At 40.1% G+C, this 18896-nt stretch overlaps 1 protein-coding gene across 1 annotated transcript in view; it reads right to left on the bottom strand.

Annotated features, from left to right (window-relative positions):
- Nucleotides 1-18896, bottom strand: part of grin3ba (glutamate receptor, ionotropic, N-methyl-D-aspartate 3Ba) — a 132363-nt gene that overhangs the window by 33716 nt on the left and 79751 nt on the right. Inside the window, exons 2-5 of the mRNA XM_058056516.2 lie at nt 17299-18002; nt 9906-10396; nt 9446-9717; nt 5042-5278 (exon numbers count right to left, since the gene is read on the bottom strand). Coding sequence (XP_057912499.2) covers nt 5042-5278; nt 9446-9717; nt 9906-10396; nt 17299-18002 — 1704 coding nt within the window. The remainder of the gene's footprint in view (nt 1-5041; nt 5279-9445; nt 9718-9905; nt 10397-17298; nt 18003-18896) is intronic.

Genomic DNA, 18896 nt, shown 5'->3' with positions numbered 1-18896 from the left:
ACCTGCACCCTTTCAATTAGGGGGGGAAGGTCTCCCTAATAGCTCCTCTTCTGATCCTGTTCCAGCGTCATTTACAGTGAAGAAAATAAGTATTTGAACACCCTGCTATTTTGCTATTTCTCCCACTTAGAAATCATGGAGGGGTCTGAAATTTTCATCGTAGGTGCATGTCCACTGTGAGAGAGATAAACTAAAAAGAAAAATCCAGAAATCACAATGCATGATTTTTTAACAATTTATTTGTGTGATACAGCTGCTAATAAGTATTTGAACACCTGAGAAAATGAATGTTAATATTTGGTACAGTAGCCTTTGTTTGCTATTACAGAGGTCAAACGTTTCCTGTAGTTTTTCACCAGGTTTGCACACACTGCAGGAGGGATCTTGGCCCACTCCTCCACACAGATCTTCTCTAGATCAGTCAGGTTTCTGGGCTGTCGCTGAGAAACACGGAGTTTGAGCTCCCTCCAAAGATTTTCGATTGGGTTCAGGTCTGGAGACTGGCTGGGCCATGCTAGAACCTTGATATGCTTCTTACGGAGCCACTCCTTGGTTTTCCTGGCTGTGTGCTTCGGGTCGTTGTCGTGTTGGAAGACCCAGCCACGACCCATCTTCAATGCTCTGACAGAGGGAAGGAGGTTGTTCCCCAAAATCTCACAATACACGGCCCCAGTCATCCTCTCTTTAATGCAGTGCACTCGTCCTGTCCCATGTGCAGAAAAACACCCCCAAAGCATGATGCTACCACCCCCATGCTTCACAGTAGGGATGGTGTTCTTCGGATTGTACTCTTCATTCTTCTTCCTCCAAACACGCTTATTGGAATTATGACCAAAAAGTTCTATTTTGGTCTCATCTGACCATAAAACTTTCTCCCATGACTCCTCTGTATCATCCAAATGGTCATATGCAAACTTAAGACGGGCCTTGACATGTGCTGGTTTAAGCAGGGGAACCTTTCGTGCCATGCATGATTTCACATCATGACGTCTTAGTGTATTACCTACAGTAACCTTGGAAACGGTGGTCCCAGCTCTTTTCAGGTCATTGACCAAGTCCTGTCGTGTAGTTCTGGGCTGATTCCTCACCTTTCTTAGAATCATTGAGACCCCACGAGGTGATATCTTGCATGGGGCTCCACTCCGATTGAGATTGACCGTCATGTTTAGCTTCTTCCATTTTCTAATGATAGCTCCAACAGTGGACCTTTTTTCACCAAGCTGCTTGGTAATTGCTCCGTAGCCCTTTCCAGCCTTGTGGAGGTGTACAATTTTGTCTCTGGTGTCTTTGGACAGCTCTTTGGTCTTCGCCATGTTACAAGTTAAAGTCTTACTGATTGTATGGGGTGGACAGGTGTCTTTATGCAGCTAACGACCTCAAACAGGTGCATCTGATTCAGGATGATACATGGAGTGCAGGTGGACTTCTAATGGGCAGACTAACAGGTCTTTCAGGGTCAGAATTCTAGATGATACACAGGTGTTCAAATACTTATTTGCAGCTGTATCACACAAATAAATTGTTAAAAAATCATGCATTGTGATTTCTGGATTTTTCTTTTTAGTTTATCTCTCTCACAGTGGACATGCACCTACGATGAAAATTTCAGACCCCTCCATGATTTCTAAGTGGGAGAAATAGCAAAATAGCAGGGTGTTCAAATACTTATTTTCTTCACTGTACATGGATTTTCTCCCGGGATGCTGGGGGATTGTGTTGACAGGAACGTTGTGATGGTGGGCCAAGTCACGGTGACATTGACGTTGCAGACAAGAATTCTGACATGACTGCATTAGTTTCAACAACATGGCTGCTAAGCCAACCCGCTTATCCGGGTCCGGGTCATGGGGCAGGGATGCCAAGACCTCCTTATCCATGGCAGCTTCCTCAATGGGTTCTGAGACCGGTTGAAAGAGACCCAGCAAGTCGTAGTATGACTACAAAGAACCCCCGGGATAACCGGGAGTCATCCATGATCCACGATGATACATGACCAAGAATTCTCACCCTCTCAAGGATTGAGACCACAAGATCGAGATGGGAATCTAGTCGAGCAACAGTCAGGGTCATGGCAGCCAGTCTAGAACGACAAGACCTGACTTGACCCCAGTCACCCTTCAGGTGTTCCCAGGCTACCTGTGAGACACGGCCTCTGTCGTAAGTCCTAGTACTTCTGGGAAGTATCATCCCGACTGGAAGGACAACCTGGAAAACCTCAATAGAGAGGGAACTGGGAAGTCATCCACAGTTGATAGACCTTGTTCTTGGATCTATCCAGATCGGAGGGTAGTACAAACAACCATCAAGGGCATGGAAAGTCCAGTTTACGCCAGTCTACGATGCTAAGACCTGACTGTACCCAACGTGGTCCTAGCCCAGACACGACTTCGCTCTCAAGTCCAAGCACTACCAGGAAGTCTCAGACTGATTTGAAGAACAACCTGGAAAACCTTACCAGGAAGGTTACCGGGAGTTGATGATAAATGGCCAACCTCCTCACCCTATCTCTAAGGACGACCCTGGAAAATCCAGAAGAGGCAATTCCTAGGATCCATCAAGATCGGAGGGTAGTACAAACAACCGTCAAGGGCATGGCGGAGCAGTGTAAGCAACTTCTAGTACTGCCGGGAAATCCCATCCCGATTGGAAAGACGAGGTTACCGGCAGTCATCCACAGATGATAGATGGTCAGGCTCCTCACCCTATCTCTAAGGACCACCCTGGAAAATCCAGCAGAGGCTATTCCTTTCTGCAACTTGTATCCATGACCTTGTTCTTGGGTTCATGTTGACGGGAGGGTAGTCCAAACAACCATCGATGCTAAGACCTGACTGTACCCAAGGTAGTCCTAGCCCAACTGAGAGACACGACTTCACTCTCAAGTCCAAGAACTACCAGGAAGTCTCAGACTGATTTGAAGGACAACCTGGAAAACCTTACCAGGAAGGTTACCGGGAGTCACTCACAGTTGTACAAACAACTGTCAAGGGCATGGAAGGTCCAGTTTACGCCAGTCTACGATAATAAGACCTGACTGTACCCAAGGTGGTCCTAGCCCAGTTGAGAGACACGACTACTCTCTCAAGTCTAGTACCGCCGGGAAATCCCATTCCGATTGGAAAGACCAGGTTACCGGCAGTCATCCACAGATGATAGATGGTCAGGCTCCTCACCCTATACCGTACCCCAAAGCAGACCCCAGAAATCCTGTGGAGGCAATTCATTTCTAGCGCCGGTGTCCATGACATTGTCCTTCCAGTAAATTCCCAAAGCCAACTACGATAAGTGAAGTAGTATAGCAACCGGAATCCTGCAAATGATGCACTGATCCGCCTGGATTAAGTACAATTGATCACATCGGACCAACAGCTCAGTCTCCTAATCGCTGCTGGTGCATCTACTGTTTGATAGTCTGTGTGGAGGTCCTCTGAGGAACTGAAGAGCGTAAAGTTTTACATCACTGACTTTACTCGGGAGCGTATAATTTTAGGAACTGTGGAGTTTTATTCACTTTGGTAGTAAATCTGTCAGGCCCAGCAAGACCAGGAACCCGACTAGCTGCTACTAAATCACAACAGAGTGTTGCAGCAGCATTTCTCCTTCTCACTCGCGTGACCGGGCTCTCCATCTCAGCGCTCGCCCACCTCCGTGTCACCCTGGGCCGGTTCCATTCCTCATCGCCGCTCAGCCAATTAACCTTTGCACCAAACCCGGGTTGCCCTTATTTACTTTACTTCCGATGCTCATTTTCTTTATGGACTTTCCTTCTCTGCTCCTCGTCTTGTTTGCATCGGTATTGAACAAAGCAAAACACACTCCACACTATTTATTGCTCTCTGGTTCGACCATATCTTACTTATTGTTTGGAAATATGGGCTAATAACTATAAAAGCAATCTTCACTCGCTAAATGTACTGCAAAAAAGGTCAGTAAGGATAATAAAAAAAATAAACATTTAAAAAAAAAATTAAAAACTAAAAAAATTAATAAAAATTAATAAAATAAATTAATAAATAAAATAAAATTTCTAAATACAACGATGAAGAGTTTTGAACCAGTCATGATGTGCTATATATATATCACTATATTGACACTTACTATGGTACTTATTATGGCATTGGATGCTCATATCACAGAGTACTTTGGTACGGGACAAAAAAAAAAAAATTAAAAAATGTTTTAAAAACAAAAAAAAATTAATGAAAATTAATAAAATAAATTAATAAATAAAATAAATTAGCTAAATACAAGGATGAAGAGTCTTGAACCAGTCATGATGTGCTATATATATCACTATATTGACACTTACTATGGTACCTATTACGTCATTGGATGCTCATATCACCGAGTACTTTGGTACGGGACAAAAAATTAAAAATTAAAAAATGTTTTAAAAACAAAAAAAATTAATAAAAATTAATACAATAAATTAATAAATAAAATAAATTTTCTAAATACAACGATGAAGAGTTTTGAACCAGTCATGATGTGCTATATATATCACTATATTGACACTTACTATGGTACCCATTATGGCATTGGATGCTCATATCACCTCGTACTTTGGTACGGGACAAAAAATAAAAATTAAAAAAAAAAGTAAAAACTAAAAAAATTTTTATAAAAATTAATAAAATAAATTAATAAATAAAATAAATTTGCTAAATACAAGGATGAAGAGTTTTGAACCAGTCATGATGTGCTATATACATATATCACTATATTGACACTTACTATGGTACCATTATGTCATTGTAAATAAAAAAAATAAAAAAATAAAAATAAAATTAATAAAAATTTATCAAATTAAAAAACAATTTTTTTTAATTTTTAAAAATTATATTAGGTAAGCATGAAATGAACAAATGTAAGAGTTAGTGATTGTAAAAGTACCAGATGGAGGGGTAGGATTTAATAAGCTTTGCTTCTTCCTACTCCTTTTGGACATGTGGAACCGGGAACTGATTATGGGATGTCCTCACATTGTATGCCCCCCCCCAAACAGCATACCCATCGATCAACGAGATGATAGCAGCATTACCTTGGTGGCGACCGTACGTCCAAACAGTATAGCGTAGCAAAGGTTGAGAGCGGAGGAATAGGAGAAGACGCGCATCCTGTTCCTCCCCTGGGGGGTCATGCCGAAGGGGCTGTTCCACTCGTATAGGGTGAGGAAGAGCGCGGTGAGGTGCAGCGTGACAAATATGCCCACCCACATGGACCAGTGGAGGGGCCACATGAACGCTCCGATTGGGGCGGCAGTGTCCCGACTGCGAACCTGCAAAAAATAAGTTGAATTTTTACAAAGTGGAATTCAGGACTAACTTTGTTTCTTCAATTTTTGTTCATTTTCATTTTTGTGTTGTGTGTGAGTGACAGGAAGAAAAGCTCCGAGTCGCTTGGGGAAAAGGTGCGAGTGCAGCAGTTTGAGCAGTTTTAGCTAATTAGCATTTATTGTATGTAAAAGTATAATTATGATCAATGAAAATGTATTTTTGGGTGTCTGGACTTGTCATAGTTAGTAATAACTAGTTAGTAATAAGTAGTAATTATCATAATTATGGCATAGAAAACCTTCTAAATATCATTTTAAACATTATTAGAGTCCTCTAGGAATGAGATAACACCCCTATAGTCACCTTTACATTCCTATTACCCAATATAAAAGATGGATTATTAGTTCAAATATGTTTGAAAAAGAAATAAATACCTTTTTAAACATTATTAGAGTCCTCTAGAATGAGATAACACCCCTATAGTCACCTTTACATTCCTATTACCCAATATAAAAGATGGATTATTAGTTCAAATATGTTTGAAAAAGACATAAATGCCATTTTAAACATTATTAGAGTCCTCTAGGAATGAGATAACACCCCTATAGTCACCTTTACATTCCTATTACCCAATATAAAAGATGGACTATTAATTCAAATATGTTTGAAAAAGACATAGCCATTTTAAACATTATTAGAGTCCTCTAGGAATGAGATAACACCCCTACAGTCACCTTTACATTCCTATTACTCAATATAAAAGATGGACTATTAATTCAAATATGTTTGAAAAAGACATAAATGCCATTTTAAACATTATTAGAGTCCTCTAGGAATGAGATAACACCCCTATAGTCACCTTTACATTCCTATTACCCAATATAAAAGATGTATTATTAGTTCAAATATGTTTGAAAAAGACATAAATGCCATTTTAAACATCATTAGAGTCCTCTAGAATGAGATAACACCCCTATAGTCACCTTTACATTCCTATTACCCAATATAAAAGATGGATTATTAGTTCAAATATGTTTGAAAAAGACATAAATGCCGTTTTAAACATTATTAGAGTCCTCTAGGAATGAGATAACACCCCTACAGTCACCTTTACAATAATATTACCCAACATAGTAGCTATAATCAGAGAAAATAACAGTAAATGTTTTCTGTGCGGAGGACAGGAAGTGACGTGGGAGGGGGGGGGGGTCGCAACAGTAACCCTGCGTTATTATTATTAATATTGTGAGATCATTTAAAGCTACGGTGCGTTTACTGACACAGAGTGACCAATGTGGAATACTACATTCACAATTTGCATGCGTCTTCTTGATATATTTGCATTGTAGTTCATTTAGCCATTTTAAAAATAAATAAAAAAATGTTTATATAAAATTTTATATAAAAGATATTTAAAAAAATAAGCCAAAAATATGTACAATTTGCTTAAATATGCATATTTTTTTTTTTACTAATGTTTTAACTGTGTATAAACAAAAGAATGTTGTATTTTAACGTATCTTTTACTCTGTTTACTTCGTTTATTCAACTAAATTTTTCTGTAAAGTGTCTTTGAGTATTATGAAAAGCGCTATACAAATAAAATGTATTAATATTATTAATAATAGGCCCTCCTCAAGCAGGAAAAAGCATGGATTATTAGTTAAAATATGTCTGAAAAAGACTCAAAATTTGAGTTGTTGTCTTTGGGAAGAGATTAATAACCAACCCAAAGGCGCCACTATATTATGAAAACAGGTTGCATATCTATATTATATTTTTACCACCAATCTGACAACTCCGGCCCGTGAAAACACAAACATCCGCATCGTTTTCTTTACGAGCGATGTGAAGGATCTTGTCGGTAAACACAAGCAGCCGTAATTAGCTTGTAAAAAAACTGCCTGCCTGGTTCTCCTTGGGCACAATTCATCAGTTTTGTAAAAGCGAGAGAGACAGCGGAATCGTACCCTTCTGTCATATCGTCGTGGTACATTCAGGCGCGTCAGCCGCGGTGGGAGATGTTAACAAATCAAAGAATAACTGCCGCAACGTCTCCAGGCTGGGCTCACACGCCTCCCGTCGCCATGTCTCTGTGAGCGTATTACGCCGTCCTAAACTGCTGCTCGTTTGGAATTTCCATAATTAATAGGCCCGGCAAAAAGCGAAACTAATTATTCACACGCTAATGAACTCCTGTTGGCGGATGAGCCGGGCCAAAGGGTGAAAACCCGGCATCGGCGGAACATATTCCGCTGGGAATTGAACTCTGAGCCAAAGTAACACAGAAGGCTGACAGTGGACTGGAGTTGCCGGTGCAATTCCGGCGGTTAGCGACCGTACCAGGATGCCAGGCTGGTAGAGTAGTAATAACTAGTTAGTAATAAGTAGTAATTGTCATAGTTATGGCATAGAAAACCTTCTAAATACCATTTTAAACATCATTAGAGTCCTCTAGGAATGACATAACACCCCTACAGTCACCTTTACATTCCTATTACTCAACATAATAGCTCTAATAAGAGAAAATAACAGTAAATGTGTTGTGTGTGTGTGAGTGACAGGAAGAAAAGCTCCGAGTCGCTTGGGGAAAACCTTCTAAATACCGTTTTAAACATCATTAGAGTCCTCTAGGAATGACATAACACCCCTACAGTCACCTTTACATTCCTATTACTCAACATAATAGCTCTAATAAGAGAAAATAACAGTAAATGTGTTGTGTGTGTGTGAGTGACAGGAAGAAAAGCTCTGAGTCACTTGGGGAAAACCTTCTAAATACGGTTTTAAACATTATTAGAGTCCTCTAGCATGAGATAACAACCCTACAGTCACCTTTACATTCCTATTACTCAACATAACAGCTCTAATAAGAGAAAATAACAGTAAATGTGTTGTGTGTGTGTGAGTGACAGGAAGAAAAGCTCTGAGTCACTTGGGGAAAACCTTCTAAATACGGTTTTAAACATTATTAGAGTCCTCTAGCATGAGATAACAACCCTACAGTCACCTTTACATTCCTATTACTCAACATAACAGCTCTAATAAGAGAAAATAACAGTAAATGTGTTGTGTGTGTGTGAGTGACAGGAAGAAAAGCTCCAAGTCACTTGGGGAAAACCTTCTAAATACGGTTTTAAACATTATTAGAGTCCTCTAGCATGAGATAACACCCCTACAGTCACCTTTACATTCTTATTACCCAATATAAAAGACATAATCAGAGAAAATAACAGTATATGTGTTGTGTGTGTGTGAGTGACAGGAAGAAAAGCTCTGAGTCACTTGGGGAAAACCTTCTAAATACGGTTTTAAACATTATTAGAGTCCTCTAGAATGAGATAACACCCCTACAGTCACCTTTACATTCTTATTACCCAATATAAAAGATATAATCATAGAAAATAGAAAAAGAAAAAAAGCTCCGAGTCGCTTGGGGAAAACCTTCTAAATACGGTTTTAAACATCATTAGAGTCCTCTAGGAATGACATAACACCCCTACAGTCACCTTTACATTCCTATTACTCAACATAACAGCTCTAATAAGAGAAAATAACAGTAAATGTGTTGTGTGTGTGTGAGTGACAGGAAGAAAAGCTCCGAGTCGCTTGGGGAAAACCTTCTAAATACCGTTTTAAACATCATTAGAGTCCTCTAGGAATGACATAACACCCCTACAGTCACCTTTACATTCCTATTACTCAACATAATAGCTCTAATAAGAGAAAATAACAGTAAATGTGTTGTGTGTGTGTGAGTGACAGGAAGAAAAGCTCCGAGTCGCTTGGGGAAAACCTTCTAAATACAGTTTTAAACATTATTAGAGTCCTCCAGAATGAGATAACACCCCTACAGTCACCTTTACATTCTTATTACCCAATATAAAAGACATACTCAGAGAAAATAACAGTAAATGTGTTGTGTGTGTGTGAGTGACAGGAAGAAAAGCTCCGAGTCGCTTGGGGAAAACCTTCTAAATACGGTTTTAAACATTATTAGAGTCCTCTAGGAATGAGATAACACCCCTACAGTCACCTTTACAATCCTATTACCCAATACAAAGATATAATCTTTTATGACAGTCGACTGGAGTTGCCGGTTCAAGTCCCGGCATCCTCGCCGATCATTCCGACATAAACAAACGAACCACGGCGGTTAGCGACCGTACCAGGATGCCCAGGCTGGTGGAGTAGAACGGGGAGGTGAAATCGATGACTCTGCTCCTGGCCGAGTTGATGGAGAAGGAGGTGACCGCCATGTCGGCCGTGCCGCTCCTGAGGTCGCCCACCAAACCCGTCCAGCGACCGCCGCCGCTCATGGCTCCGTACTTCCCGTCTCCCACGATGTAGAGGTCGAAGGTGAAGCCCATGTCCTCGGCTAGCTTCTCCAGCAGGTCGATGCAGTAGCCGTAGCAGCATTTCCTCAGATCTTCCGGAAGGCCTGACAGGTACAGGATGGAATGCGGTGTGCATGGAATTCCAATTGAATCAGCGTTCGGAAGTACAAGGTGGGAAGTACAATGCTGACTAATCAATGCGGAAATTCCAAGACGCCTGACTTCATCATGATGGAATACAAACCTTAAATGTGTAAAAACCAGAAGATACTTAAAGTCTGGGAATGCTTACCGCCTTCCCAGTCCGCCGTGGACGAGTTGGGATTGTGCAGCTGATTAAAGAGTCCTTGGATCACATCGGAACGGTTGGTTCTGGGATCCAGGCAAAGCTGACCAGCCGGACAGAGTCCATCCTCATCCACCTCGCGTGTGAACACAAACGGATGTTCCACCAACGTCACCACTCGGAGACGGTGGCCCTCCACGGAAAGTCCCGGCCTCCATCGTCCCCCGATGTTCAAATCCCCTTGGCCATCGCCTCCTCTCACTCCGGCGCCGAGACCTTGTCCCTGGCTGCTCCCGAAGCCCCCGATGCCCAGGACGCCCCCTTCCAACTCGAGCCTACCTCGGGACCACTGACCCACAGTGACCCACGCCGGCTGGCCCAGAGCGCCCCTTTTAAGGCTCCAAACATGGAATAGCTGTGACGAGAGCACCCTTGAGAGGCCGGAATCCACTTGGATCGGACCGGTGGCGCCGGTGAAGGAGGTGTTGGTGAAAAACCTTGGAAAGACAAAAAAACTCATCGTTAAGATTAACGGCGGTAATCCAATTACGGTAAACATTCCTCATCAAGACAACCAAACGGAAAAGAAAAGGCAATCCAAAGGTTAAAAGGAATACCGCGGAGCTTTTCCCAGTCATCTCAGATGGGAAATTGCATCTCCCGGAAAGTCATAATTAAAAGTTAATGCAGAGTCTTTCTCCCGATCGGAAAGTCCACACTGCCAGCGATTGCTATTCCCGTCACTCGCCCGGCGGCTTCCACATCGTTCTTTACTCGGGAAATATATCAGGAAAGAGCAATCCTAGTCGGAAACATAAATCTGCTCCGGTCCCTTGAACCGTGTCGGAAATGTTAGCTGTGGTCTTAGCGTTCGATTGCAGAAAGACGGTCCGGTGGGGGAGTCGTGTTTGATCAGGTCTTGATTGGGGTTGGGTCTGTCAGGGGGGAGCCCGGAAATGGGATGTTTAAATGTTGCAGGATGCAGGGATCCTGGTATTGGGTATAGTCGCTGAACCGTGCCGGGACTGCAGATGACGCCTCGGAAGCTAACCGCCCCGTGGCTTGGCGTCCCCATTAAGTATGAAATATGTGGAGCTAAAGAAAAAGATGGAATTGATGACACGGGTCGTTAGCCTCAACGCCGAATCCAGCCTGGCTCCGGAGCAAGCGTAGGGACATACGTAGATGTTTGGGAATTCTCATGGATTTTCACATTTTTTACTTATCTTTTATACATTTTAAGAAATTTTAGTTTTTGTGTATTTTGTTGTTATTATTTTTCGCTGTCATGTTCTGCCACATCATATTCCATAGACGGATGATTCATCAAGGCGGATGGCGCTCCGATTCTCGGTGCTTAGTGGTGGTCGGCCACAAAGGAATTAACCCTCACATGTCTTATCCGGGCGGGAAAAAAAACCGGAAAAGTCCCTTTTTCCTCCATGTTGACATTCAAGTACAAATACAGTTTTCCTCTCCCTTCCGAGTGTTTGTGCGGCGTGCCAGAATCCTGTCCTCTTAACGGATGAGCGTGGCTGTCGGGAAGCGTGATAAGTTTTCCGGTGGCGTCGGCGAGGGAGTGCCTCCTGTCAATAACACCTGGCCGCCGTTTCCGCGCTCAAGACTAAATGTCAACACGGCGGCCGGGTAAGTGATGACTCTATAAGCGAGTCCCGAGTATTTGTCCCGCCGGAATCTCTTATCGCTCCATCTTCCCTCGGAGAAAACTTTACTCGCTTTGAGTGCCGAGGATCCGACCCCAACCGGATTTTAATCTCTTCCTCGGACGCCATCGGTGTGGCAGATTCGTCCGGCGAGACGGCAGCAAATGGCGGATCCCAACTTTTTCCCAAGCTGCTTCAACTTTATTTCAACTTCATTTGTGTTTTTCCTTTTTCCCCTTCCGGCTTCCCGCATCCTCCTGTGTGTATTTTCCATTTAATGTACTCCGGGGAATAAACAAGCACATATTTTATTATTATTACACTCAAGCTGGAATGGAACTACACACAAACTTTACACTCTTTTCCCAGGCCGAGTTTACTTCCAGTTGTGAACTGTGAATCTTTCCTCATACGGAGAACATTCCTTGTTTCCTTCCTTCGCTCCGGCTTCCTTTCCTACCTCTCACTCAGAACTCAGAGCCCCGAAATGCATTTTCATGGGTGTCATTGCTTCTTTCATTCACTTTTTCTTTGGCTTTTTTGTAATGAAAGAATGGTCCATAAACTGCACCATATATACCAAGGATGTCCACAGTGCAGCCCGGGGGCCATTTGTGGCCCCACAGCTGTTTTTATATTGGCTCGTGGCCAGCCAGTGTTGGGCATGTTATTTAAAAAAGTCACTAGTTATAGTTACTAGTTACTTCTCAAAAAAAGTAACTGAGTTACTCCACTACAAAAGTAACTAGTTACCAATAAAAATAATAATAATTTAATAAGCAAACAAAAAAAAACAGCAGCAACAATGGAAAAAATAAGCAGTAATTTGACAAAATTAAGTAAAAATATGCAGAAAAAAATTATAAACTAATGAGAAAAGGTGGCAAAAAAAGGCCTTACTCTTATCAGCAATTATTATTATAAACAAAAAAAGCTGTCATTTTTGGAAAATGTTACAACATAATAGAAATAAAGTCAAAATAATAAAATGATTATTCTGCGAGAAGAAAATTTACAAGAAAAAAGTTGGAATTTTAACAAAACATTTACATTAATTTTAACAAAACAGCATAAATGTCACTAAAATAATGTTATTTCAGTAACATAAAGTGGAAATAAAATTTTTAAAATCAAAGTACCAGAAAAAAAAAATTACAAAAAAGAACAAATTTTAACAACAAATTTTATTCTAACAAGAAAAAAGTCAGAATTTAACCAGAATAAATAATAATAAATATGGGGTAAAAATGAAGTAAAAATAATAAATATTATTCTGCGAGAAGAAAATTTACAAGAAAAAATTTGAAATTTTAACAAAACATTTACAAAAAACACAACAGCATAAATGTCACTAAAATAATGTTATTTCAGTAACATAAAGTGGAAGTAATATTATAATAATATTTAATAATACATATAATAATATAATAATATATAATTACATTTTTGTGGAAATATTATTAATATTTTAAAATCATTATAGCACCAGAAAAAAATTTACAAAAAAGAAAGTTGAAAAATTAGCAAACAACAAATTTTATTCTGACAAAAAAAAGTCAGAATTTAACCGGAATAAATAATAATAAATATGAGGAAAAAATGAAGTCAAAATAATAAATATTATTCTGCGAGAAGAAAATTTACAAGAAAAAATTTGAAATTTTAACAAAACATTTACAAAAAAAAACAGCATAAATTTTTACTAAAATAATGTTATTTCAGTAACATAAAGTGGGAATAATAGTATAATAATATTTAATAATATATATAATAATATATATTTTGTTAAAGTTGCAATACTATGAGAAACATTTTTGTGGAAATATTCTTAATATTTTAAAATCATTATAGTACCAGAACAAACTTTACAAAAAAGAATAACAAACAAAAATATTTTTTTTATTCTAACAAGAAAAAAAGTCAGAATTTAACCATAATAAATAATAATAAATATGAGGAAATAAATCATTCATTCTAGTAGCATAAAGTTGACATATTAAAAAAATAACATTGTAATGTGAGACACAACAATAACGTTGTATTTAATATTAATAACTTAATTAATAACTCCATTCCTGCTGAGGTTGGACGCAGTAAGTTCTGTGAAACTTGGTCAAAGATCTTACGTATCTCATTGGCTACCAAAGACATATTTATATTTATATATATATCTTATATATATATATATTTATACATCTTTTATGCTTTGGACGCCAGAGGCAAAAAGATATGATGACGCAACTCTACAATAAATGAGCACATCTGATGCAGTTTTCATCCAGAAAAACGACCCCTAAGGTCAGAAGTGCATTTTATAAGAACTCAGCCTGCAACTTCGTAGGGATACAGGTTGCATAGCAACCAGGATGGGAAAAGCCTTAAAAAATGAGTCAAAATCATCAAAAGAAAAAAGTCCTTGTCTCCTTCAACACCACAAAATTGGCCAATGGAGCGTCAGGTTGTGCAGGGGCGTCAAACGGCACCGTCTATGTGGAGATGTTGAGGGTGGGGATCTGTCATGTGGTAATGACTGGACAAAGGACTTCTTCCAGAGGAATAAGCTCCCTATTTTGGACCGTCTTGCGTGTTCCCCTGACCTAAATCCAGTTGAGAACATTCGGGGGATGGTTCATGCCCTCCCTGAAGCCATCTTCTCCACCCGGAGCAACATTCCCGCTCACCTCCTGGAACCACTGGCATCAAACATGGCGCAAAACTTGTCATACCGCAGTGAAGCAAAGTCAACCGGACGTCTCGGCGGAAAGGTGGATGTCTAGACTTCCTGCCAACCATTTAACGAAGACCTGACTCCGGTTCTGGCAACAAAATCTATCTGCACCGTGGTTCTCGCCCTAAATTGTTCTGGCATGACGACGGGTGGGGGGGTGGGGGTGGGGGGTTGGGTCTCCAGGTCGAGATTCCGTAGGATTGTTGATGTTCTCATGCAGTTCCAGTTGCATGTAACCCAAAAGTGTTCTTAGATACGTAGACCTTGGAGAAAAGGCGGATATATATGATATTGATATCATCTAGTAGTACATCGATATCATACATTAGTACACTGACATCATCCAGTAGTACATCAATATCATTCAATAGTACACTGATATTATCCAGTACTATATTGATATCATCTAGTAGTACACTGATATCATCCAGTGGTATATTGATATCATCTAGTAGTACATCGATATCATCCATTAGTACACTGACATCATCCAGTAGTACATCAATATCATTCAATAGTACACTGATATTATCCAATAATATATTGATATCATCTAGTAGTACACTGATATCATCCATTAGTACGCTGATATCATCCAGTAGTACATCAATATCATCCAATAGTACACTGATATTATCCAGTACTATATTGATATCATCCAGTATAGTATATGGATATCATCCAGTAGTATATTGATATCATCCAGCAGTACACTGATATCATCCAGTAGTATATTAATATCATCTAGTAGTACATCGATATCATCCATTAGTACACTGATATCATCTAGTAGTACATCGATATCATCCATTAGTAAACTGATATCATCCAGTAGTACATCAATATCATCCAATAGTACACTGATATTATCCAGTAGTATATTGATATCATCCAGTATAGTATATGGATATCATCCAGTAGTATATTGATATCATCCAGTAGTACATCAATATCATCCAATAGTACACTGATATTATCCAGTAGTATATTGATATCATCCAGTATAGTATATGGATATCATCCAGTAGTATATTGATATCATCCAGTAGTACATCGATATCATCCAATAGTACACTGATATTATCCAGTAGTATATTGATACCATCCAGTATAGTATATGGATATCATCCAGTAGTATATTGATATCATCCAGTAGTATATTGATATCATCTAGTATAGTACATTGATATCATCCAGTAGTACACTGATATCATCCAGTAGTATATTGATATCATCTAGTAGTACATCAATATCATCCATTAGTACACTGATATCATCCAGTAGTACACTGATATCATCCAGTAGTATATTGATATCATCCAGTATAGTATATGGATATCATCCAGTAGTATATTGATATCATCCAGTATAGTACATTGATATCATCCAGTAGTACACTGATGTCATCCAGTAGTATATTGATATCATCTAGTAGTACATCGATATCATCCATTAGTACACTGATATCATCCAGTAGTACATCAATATCATCCAATAGTACACTGATTATCCAGTACTGTATTGATATCATCCAGTATAGTATATGGATATCATCCAGTAGTATATTGATATCATCTAGTAGTACATCGATATCATCCATTAGTACACTGATATCATCTAGTAGTACACTGATATCATCCAGTAGTATATTGATATTGTTCTCTATATTAAATTGTTCTGGCATGACGTGAGATCAGTTTAACGATTGGGGGGTGAGGGGTGGGGGGGGTGGGGGGGGTTCTCCAGGTCGAGATTCCGTAGGATTGTTGATGTTCTCATGCAGTTCCAGTTGCATGTAACCCAAAAGTGTTCTTAGATACGTAGACCTTGGAGAAAAGGCGGATATATATGATATTGATATCATCTAGTAGTACATCGATATCATCCATTAGTACACTGATATCATCCAGTAGTACATCAATATCATCCAATAGTACACTGATATTATCCAGTACTATATTGATATCATCCAGTATAGTATATGGATATCATCCAGTAGTATATTGATATCATCCAGTAGGAGAGACACTCCAGGTCGAGATTCCGTAGGATTGTTGATGTTCTCATGCAGTTCCAGTTGCATGTAACCCAAAAGTGTTCTTAGATATGTAGACCTTGGAGAAAAGGCGGATATATTTTATACGGTGTTGTGTTCAAGGTTTGCTCGATATCGGGAAAATACTGTGAGCTGTGTGAACAAGACAGGATCATAGCGTTTTTCATCTTGAAGTGGAAATGCTAATACTTTTAATATTGTGTGTGTGCGTGTGCATGTGTGTGTATGTGTGTGTGAAAAGACGGGAGACAGCAGCCCGACGGAGCTCTCGGAATCTGTCAGAGGCTCCCTTTAAGTCTGCGGGAAGTGAAGTAGCAGCCGCAGCAGCCATCATAAAAGCACAAAGACGCCACTTCCACCCGAGTGCGATTCACCCCGACGAGGCCGTGGGTGTCATTCAGGAAGCTAATAGCTAATGCCGCTCTTTGTGCTCCGACTTGCTGACTACCTCCGCTTGAATTCCGTATCAAATAGTTCAGGAGGACACATTAGATTTCATGCTACTGCGTTTGCTGTTCATTTGTTTGTGTACAGGTGTTCATGCGTCACCAGGTATTGATGAACGTGTCAAAAAGGTCAATTAAATGTCATTTGTTTTTTATGACACAGTGGAAGATCATTAAATAAATCAATCAAATCATTTCATATTCCAGGTATTCCTCAAAAAACATGTTTTTGATATCATGCCATTCACATTTTTAACTTATCTTTTATACATTTTAAGAAATTTTAAGAAATCTTCCATAAGTGGGTCAAAAATGACCCGGTCAGGTTGTTTTCTTGAAATATCTTCATAATGAAAATTTTTCATCATTTCATATTCCAGGTATTCCTCAAAAAACATGTTTTTGATATCATGCCATTCATATTTTTAACTTTTATACATTTTAAGAATTTTTAGTTTTTGTGTATTTTGTTGTTATTACACCGCTGGCAAGTTCCGCCACGTACCTGGACAGGTATCGTCCCGAAGAAAGCGCTTCTCGTCGGGCCGGTTTGTCGTAACAGTTGACCGTGTTCTGGATCAGCGCCAAGTCGGGCCTGGTCACGGTCGCCACGGTGAGGGCTCGGCCAATCAGCTGCAGGGCATCCCGGATGTAAAAGCTGATGGGCTTCCGTCCGACCTCGCCGTAAGCCAGCAGGCCCAGGGGACCCCCCAAGGTGTGCAGGGAGTCCGGAGACAGGGGATATCCCATGATCCACTGCAGCGCCGGCAGCGACGGGGCGAGCCTCTGGGCGACCCGCAGCACGGAGGAGAGACACTCCGGGTCGGAACCGAGGAGGAGGACGCTGGAGATAGGCGAGGCGGAGCGCAGGAAACTGGTGGAGAGGATCCGCAAGGCCTCTTCTTCACGCTGATCCTCCCGCCGTTCCTCGCTGGCCTCGCCCCTCCTGTCCCCGCCTCCTCCTGTGATGTGGGTCAGGTTGATGACGTCCCACAGGTGCCAGGCGGCGCCGCTGTGGGTCTGCAGGTGGGAGAGCAACCCGTCGCTGCCTTCTTCCCAGCCGGGGCACAGCACGGCGGCGCCGCCCCAGGCGCCCTCCTCCTGGGCGCCCCTCTCCTGGGCCCCGTCGCCCCCCTGCAGGACGGCCAGCAGCAGGCTCCCCAGGGAAGACGGAGGCACACGAGCCGACATCTGAAGGTGGAACAGGTTCTGGTGGAGAGGACAAGAACAATGAATACATTGATATCATCCAGTAGTATGTTGATATCATCTGGTAGTATATTGATATCATCCAGTAGTACATTGATATCATCCAGTAGTATATTGATATTATCCAGTATAGTATATTAATATCATCCAGTAGTATATTGATATCATCCAGTAGTACATTGATATCATCCAGTAGTATATTGATATTATCCAGTATAGTATATTAATATCATCCAGTAGTATATTGATATCATCCAGTAGTACATTGATATCATCCAGTAGTATATTGATATCATCCAGTAGTACATTGATATCATCCAGTAGTATATTGATATTATCCAGTATAGTATATTGATATCATCCAGTAGTATATTGATATCATCTAGTAGTACATTAATATCATCCATTCGTACACTGATATCATCTAGTAGTACACTGATATCATCCAGTAGTATATTGATATCATCCAGTAGTACATCAATATCATCCAATAGTACACTGACATTATCCAGTACTATATTGATATCATCCAGTATAGTATATGGATATCATCCAGTAGTATATTGATATCATCCAGTAGTACACAGATATCATCCAGTAGTATATTGATATCATCTAGTAGTACATCGATATCATCCATTAGTACACTGATATCATCTAGTATTACACTGATATCATCCAGTAGTATATTGATATCATCCAGTAGTACATCGATATCATCCAATAGTACACTGATATTATCCAGTAGTATATTGATGTCATCCAGTATAGTATATGGATATCATCCAGTAGTATATTGATATCATCCAGTATAGTATATTGACATCATCCAGCAGTATACTGATATCATCTAGTAGTATATTGATATCATCCGGTAGTATATTGATATCATCC

The sequence above is a fragment of the Doryrhamphus excisus genome, linkage group LG19 (genome assembly GCF_037039965.1).
Source record: "Doryrhamphus excisus strain RoL-2023G ecotype Guam linkage group LG19, RoL_Dexc_Guam_v1.1, whole genome shotgun sequence".
Lineage (NCBI taxonomy): Eukaryota > Metazoa > Chordata > Actinopteri > Syngnathiformes > Syngnathidae > Doryrhamphus > Doryrhamphus excisus.
This window is presented reverse-complemented; position numbering and strand designations above follow the sequence as displayed.